Below are 7043 nucleotides of genomic sequence, written 5' to 3' on the forward strand. Positions count from 1 at the left end.
CAAATTCAAGCAACAAAAGGATGCCTCCCCCTAAAACAGCACCAGCCGACCTATCTACACCACACGCACTCTGCAATCTACTTGGCACACGTTCCTTGCAGCAGGCACATTAACCCTCTGCACGAACTTCAACGAAGTCAAAAACTTCAACTATACAAAATCCTGCTCGCTCTCCAGGAAGATAACGAATCACACGAGCCATCCTGATAACCATGTGAGGCCCGGTAATTGCTGCGGAAAGAAACGCAGCATCCGGCGCCTCAAAGAGCATAATAAACTTCCAAACTCAGTGCCCCCAAAAAGCCAGCACTGGGCGCGATGGCCCCGGTCGCACTGCCCAAAATCCGGCCCTGCCGCGGCCTCCCACACGCAATCCAAGAGCTCTACCACTGAGCTACACCCCCTCGCATTATGACGACCGAGCAGCGCGAGACAGATTCATTTGTAGGGGGGCTACACTAATCGCAAACAGACTCACCGATGTTGACGCGCCCCCGAGGCTCAAACACTAGGTTCCCGCTAGCACTGAGTGGGCACGTGAGAGACTAGAAACTCTGCAGGTGCAAATTGGTGAACACCCCCTTACACATATCCTAGGTGGATATTCCAGAAAGGCCCCCGCTACCCACAACCCACTTATAAGGGGCCCAAACTCACCATATTAAACCGAAGACTTCTAGATTCCCAGCACCATTTTCAGAAGTGCTTTAAACATATAGCAGAGTTTGAAGATTCGTTTCTCACGTGCAGCAGCTGAACCACAATATTACAAATCCACAAGTAAAGTAAGGGTAAAAGGTTACAGGTCTGACTGAGCACACAATCGTTATACAGCAGTTTCAAGATCAATCGAGCCACTTAAAGTGCCACTGGGCAGCACATTGTTTGCCCAAGGGTGGAGCACATCCACCGGGATCCTCGGGAGGAGGCTGTCAGTCTGTGATGCGCACAAGACAGCCGGGCATGGAGCAGGCTGCACCTGGGAGCTGTGCACAGGATTCCCGAGCCCGGCGCCGCCCGCAACGCCCTCGGAGTTTTAGCGTGATTGCTAAAAAAATGGCGGATGGAAGCTTCCAAACTTTTTCGGATTCGAGGGCGTGTTCCTGCTGTTCTAAAAAGGGCGTGGCTAAAAAGTGGAAAGAAAAGCACAGAACACGCCCCCGAATCTCAAAAAGACGGAGCCTATTTGGAGGGACGTCTCTCTCCTCCAATGGCTGGCCTCCGTTTAGGAAGCCAGCCAATGGAGGAGAGGCAAAAAGAGAGGCGGGCTAAAGAGCCACTCTCAGAAACATAAGATCTCCGGACTTCCGGTTCTGCCTCGGCAGACCGGATGGTCCTCGACCTAAAAAACTACAGGTTGCCCAACTGCAACCACAATGCCCAGGTCATGCCATCGTGTGTCCAGTTACCGCCATTACTTTTGGTACATGCAGCCTCCTAAATTATGTAACGCCATTATGAATGCCCCTTGCACCCTGATAGGCCCTCACAATTTTAAAACAAACACAGCAGGATCACAGTCAAAGGAGCGTACACTAGAAAACAAACAAAACTTACTGCCTTTGATAATAATTCTTCATATACTTTTTTCCCATAATTTTTAAATTGTGTGGCCCGGGCTGGCCCCCTAAATAACACGTCGTTTTTGTGTACCACGAAAGGATTAAATCCTTACCAGAAATCTCGCCTGTGGATTGACCTCAAATTACACAAGCAGGCGCATGAACCTTCCGCTCTATCTTTCTGACTCTGCCACATGTCGTTAGCCTCCTCCTGATGTTCCAGTCGCTGCGCCCCCTCCCGCAAGCAGCTGTTCCTCGGCCGGACTCCGCCTCACATTGTCTCTTCAGTCTGTGACCGGGGCTTAGCGTGGGAAGCCCCTGGAAGCTTCAGACCCGTGCATTCACGTGCAGACTGAGGGGGGGGGAGGGGGGGGGGGTCCGAGGTATGCGGGAATGCGTACAGGGGCGGAGGCCGAGCGCGTGGCTTGATGTGTGACCACGTTAGAAATTGACATCTCTTTTGTCATTGAAAGTGATGTGTGTGCGAGGACTTGGTTGACAGTTGGGTTGCATTGTAGCGGCTAAACGTTCTAATAATAGGTCGATACCAACTTATAAATATAGGATGCAGAACACCGACTGCCAGCACATGCTTGTGGTAACTATACATGCGGAATAGTATTTTTATAATTCTTAATTCCACATTTTAGCACCGTCATGATATTGTGGATAAAATTAATATTGTTCCAGTTGATGTTAAGCAATAGTATGGTGACCAGCCACACATTTTGGTAATAGGTGACCCGTTGCGGCTTGACGATCGAGATCGCGCCCACTTGTTGACACCACCCTTATTATCAGACACGTATTTCCATCATGTATTGTGTGCTCACAGGGGCTCCTCTGCTGGGCTGCTGTTCCTTTAAGGGGCTGGTGTTAGCTAGCGCCTCACAACCAGGCCTCTGTAGTGTTGACTGGAGAGTTTACTCTTCTCAGATGTGCTCCTTTGCTTTCTCTGTAATCTGCAGGGTTTTGGTACAAGTTATAAAGTACGCATGCAACACCTGGAATACTATAAGTGTGCTCAACGCAGAGCTTTGCCACGCGGCTGCCCGCTCTGACGTCATCAAAGCACTTCCTTCCTCTCGGTGTGTGAAATCTGAGCGTCATAGACCGCCCAGGGTGGTGACAGCCCCATGCTGTGTGTGCGGCACACTCTCACCCCCTTACACTTAAGAGTCGGCGTCGGACTCGGCACGTGCTACCAGTTGTGTACAAGAAACGCACACACTTATCTCTGCAGCTCCGGTCCTGGTGCCTTTGAAGCAGGGAGAGGATTTCACCCTAGCGCGCGTCACCTAAGTGCTCTAAGTGTAAGTGCTGAAAGCAGGGATTTAAGTGGAGCGGGTCTCTCTGGGTGTCCGATTCGGTAGGTTTTTAAAACGGAGATTGATACGGGTCCCTTTCGGGCCTAGGATTCGTGTCCTCAACTATACAGGCAAAAACACTGATGGATTTTTGAAAAATGCGTGTAAAAAAGGTTAAGGTGATCTATGTCGTTTCTATCTATTTTTCACATACTTGCCTTAATATTGCATTCCCTAAGAGTGTTGGCTGTTGTGTCACGATACGTTTTTTAGAGAGCATATTATTCATGTATGGTGCATGCTTTGAATTGTAACACATTCGGGTGATTGGAGCAACAACTGAATTCAGGCTGAAGGCAGTGTCAATGCTTGTAGGTGGGTCAAAAAGGTGTTCAAGAACACGTGCACATCCAATCCTTGGCCTCTCTGCGGTGCGCACAGAACAATGATCCTGTATGCCAGTTGCACTTGTGATTCTCTGCAAATGTGTGGGTAAGGTGACACTCTATGGGAATTTTGGATGACACGTTTAAGCCACGCCCTGAAATGCGCAGGCCACACCCCTTTTAGGGAGCACTCACTTTTTCCTCCCACTTAAAGCCCTGTCTGAAAGTGACGTGTTGCTAACAACGCCACAGAATTATAGATGAAAAGAGCGTTGTCTTCGGTCTCACCTGCCCCGCGCAATAACGCATCCCCCACGAGGGTGAAATATGTCCTTTTATGGCTTGTCGTGCTATGTGAATAGAGATCTGTAAAGCGCTGCGCAGCTCTTTGGAATTAACTATAGCATTGATGGGTCTGTCCTTGAGGTGCCCTTCCTTGTACAGCGCCGGTAATGTGTGCATGTCATTTAATAGTGCAACATTCATCCGTGGAAATAAAAAAATGGAGAAAAGTCGTTACTTTTAAGAGTCTGTTTATTGAGCTCTGTCTTTGAAGAGGTCACGTTCTCAGTCACTGAGATACAAACCCACGGCGGGGAGTTCACCACACTGAGCATCTTTATAAAAGAGACCGCAACATTGTGCAGCTTACACAAATAGCGCCAAGACTGCTTCTAAAATGAAGATTCGGCGCTAGTGGTAACTGCTTCCCTTTTCATTAAAAAACAATGAATGTCAGTTACACTTCGAAGATTACATACCCCCAAAAATACAACACACTCCACCCTCAGAGAAGGCGGCAGCGCATCTATACATTTTCATAGGAAAATACAGATATATAAATGCTGACACATTCAAAACACAATTATTGTTACTCAATGGAGAATACAGATTCAGTGTGCACATTGTCACATGCACTGTTCGGAGATAACTAACATATCTTAACAATTCCAGAATCACACTTTGCCCTCACAGAAGGCGGCCATTTTCTTATACATTTATCATTGAAATGGCAATATACACCAACAATTGAATGTAAAATAGGATGCTTTAAAATCCCAATCTCGTTTGATTTAATCCGCAACTGATAATCATGTAATATACAAATGATTAGAAACATGGATGTTGAATACATAAACCATACACTCGGTTTTGGATAATTACATATATAACGTCAGTACATGAATGAATCTGCAGTTCATGTATACAGTGTCCATCCACTGAGGATATTAAACATGGACGATTCAATCAACTTTTTAATATAAAAAAACTTACAAAACACAGGCCATAGTTATAATTAATAAAATGGCAATACATTCTATAATTTATATCAATGGTGTACTGGTTTAATTGCAAAACTAGCAGTGGAATCTTCGTAAAATCGGAACATTTTAAGCAAAAATAAACGTGAAAAAATGTCTTCTGAATGGAAGATACAACATGTTCAGTACTAACTTGTTTCAAGTTACTATAAAAAGCGTCATCACTTAATTATGTGTGATCAGCTCGTTGCAGTACAGTAAAATAAACTAACTCCCCCCTGCACAGCAGGGGGGCGCTCCAGACACAAGAATGAATATTCTCCCTCAGAGGGGACCGAGGCCTCGAAAGAAGTCCGAAGAAAAGTCCAGGCCGCGGCCCCCGCATTACCAGGGCCTCCACGGGGCTCTGGGGCTGTCCTGGGCGGGCTCTTTAGTGCTGCTGGGACAGGACGGAAGCCGAGAAGGACACACCGCCTCTGCTGCAGCCGCAGGTCTATGGAGGGCCCGCAGCAGCTTCATTCGGGTCTCTGTGGGGGCTCCGTGGAGGGAGAGGAAGTGCAGAGAGTCCTGGAGGCACCTGGAGTAACCTTCACTGGAGGCCGCGGCTGCAGGGAGAGAGAGACGAGGGGTTAATGTTTGCACATCTATACAACAGGAAGTGAACACACAATTGTGATTTTAAGTACAGGGTTTGAAGAGACTTATGGTATCGCGGTGCTATGTTCACGCAAGCACTGACTTATAAGTAGGCAGCGCTGTACCTGTCATTTGACAGATTGCTAGAGGGCAGTGAGCGATGTGAGCCGCGATGCCCACCAGGGAAATATCTAGGGCCCGGCCACTTACTTTTTTTTTTTTTCTTTAACAACCTGAGCATGGTAACACGGCATACATTTTCTTACACTTATTATTTGTATTTCTTCCAGATACTTTACAATTATGAACTAGAAGTGCTTAATTTGTAAATAAAAATAAATAAATAAAAAGTGCCAGGGAAAAGTGCCAGGGCCCTCTTCAGGAGGCCACCCCAGCATGCACCACCTCTGTCTTCATCGCCAGTGACAGTATTTACAAAACTACTAGCCACACTGCTACAAGTGTGACAATTCAGAGTGTTCGAGGCCCCCCAAGCTGTAAGAATGGCTTGAGAGGCTGGCATTAGTTGCTTTAATATCTAATTGCTGAATAAATACTTTTGTTGTGGTCCTCTCTATATTACATAAACAACGCCACCATGTGGTAGCTGTCAATATAAGTGCCAATGCCAAGCACCGGAAACTACCGGCTTCAATTAAGAACTGGGCGATACACTTCTGCTTAAAATACAAGCTTAATCGATATAAAATGGCCCTGCGTTTTGGATGGAGCGAGAAAATACAGGCGGTGGAGTGGATGCCGATGCGAAACACTTTTAAACGATATAATCCTGCACCCAGTTTCACCCAAACCGACTTTCCCTAGTTACAAGTCTCCACGTGACGAACTAGCCCCACAGACTCTTACCCCACCCACTTTAGCCCACTCCTCCCGACATAGACACATTACTGAAAAGTGCAACCATTGCACTTTAACCCTTTAGTTTACTGCCTCTCACCTGTTGCCGGTGTCTGCACGCGCTGGGCCAGGTACGTCACGGCCATTTCCAGGATATCCGCTTTCTCTGCTTTGGGCGGAAGTTCACGTTCCTCAAACTCTCTCTGCAGTAACATCCTCAGCTGCTCGATGCTGCTGTTGATGCGATCTCTCCTCAGCTTCTCCACCGCTGGCTTCCTCAGCTGCAGGGACAAAATGTGGATTAGTTATTGAATGCAGCACAGCACACATTTTAAGAACGTAAATACATACCAGAAAAGATAGCAGACCCACGTTGCATACAATGAAACGGCATTTACAATGAGATTGTGAATAAAACAATATTTTAAATATATCCAAATTGGTTTAAAATGTATGCGAGTATATATTTTTCAGCTTCTACATTTTCCTGGTTCTTACCTTTTTAATGTCTCTGTTCTCGCGCGCCTCTTCATATTTCCTTTCGGTGCAGAAAGGCGCCATCTTGCCCGGTGTGGGGTGAAGAGCGGGGTCTTAGCAGTGAACCCACAGTGATCGGTATCTGAAGAGCTCGCTCCCTCCTGCCCTATTTATCCCCCTCCGCCTGCAGGGTAATGTGTGGGTCTGGGGCTGGAGAGAGGTTCCCACACTCAGTAGCCAATCAGAGAGCAGCAGGGATAATGGAAGTGTGGCACATTACAGGACGGGAGGGGTGGGGGACATCTGGGACCCGGACACTAAAGAACAAAGTGTGGGAAAGAGCTGCCCCTTCATGATAATTAGGCGCGTGTCCCTGCCCAGGCACCTGCCACAAGCTAAACACAGAGCGTGCCATAAACTTCAAATAAAATACAAAGAAGCGAGGCAGGGGAGAGGTAGGGGGTGGGCTGTGGAGAGAATTGTACCTTTCTTTATTCTTCATTTCGTGTTCCCAACATCACTTGTCTGAGTCCTGGGTTCCCAGAGATTCAACAG

At 47.2% G+C, this 7043-nt stretch overlaps 1 protein-coding gene across 1 annotated transcript; it reads right to left on the reverse strand.

Moving 5' to 3' along the window:
* Window positions 1-3802: 3802 nt before the first annotated feature.
* Window positions 3803-6645, reverse strand: LOC146867341 (transcription factor HES-5-like). Its single transcript, XM_085614948.1, has 3 exons — window positions 6510-6645; window positions 6112-6292; window positions 3803-5122 (listed from the first exon to the last, which is right to left on the reverse strand). The coding sequence occupies exons 1-3, from the start codon at window positions 6570-6572 to the stop codon at window positions 4902-4904; spliced, it is 465 nt and encodes a 154-aa protein (XP_085471074.1). The 5' UTR covers window positions 6573-6645; the 3' UTR covers window positions 3803-4901.
* Between the last annotated feature and the right edge of the window lie 398 nt (window positions 6646-7043).

The sequence above is a fragment of the Triturus cristatus genome, chromosome 1_2, assembly GCF_964204655.1.
Source record: "Triturus cristatus chromosome 1_2, aTriCri1.1, whole genome shotgun sequence".
Classification (NCBI taxonomy): Eukaryota; Metazoa; Chordata; class Amphibia; order Caudata; family Salamandridae; genus Triturus; species Triturus cristatus.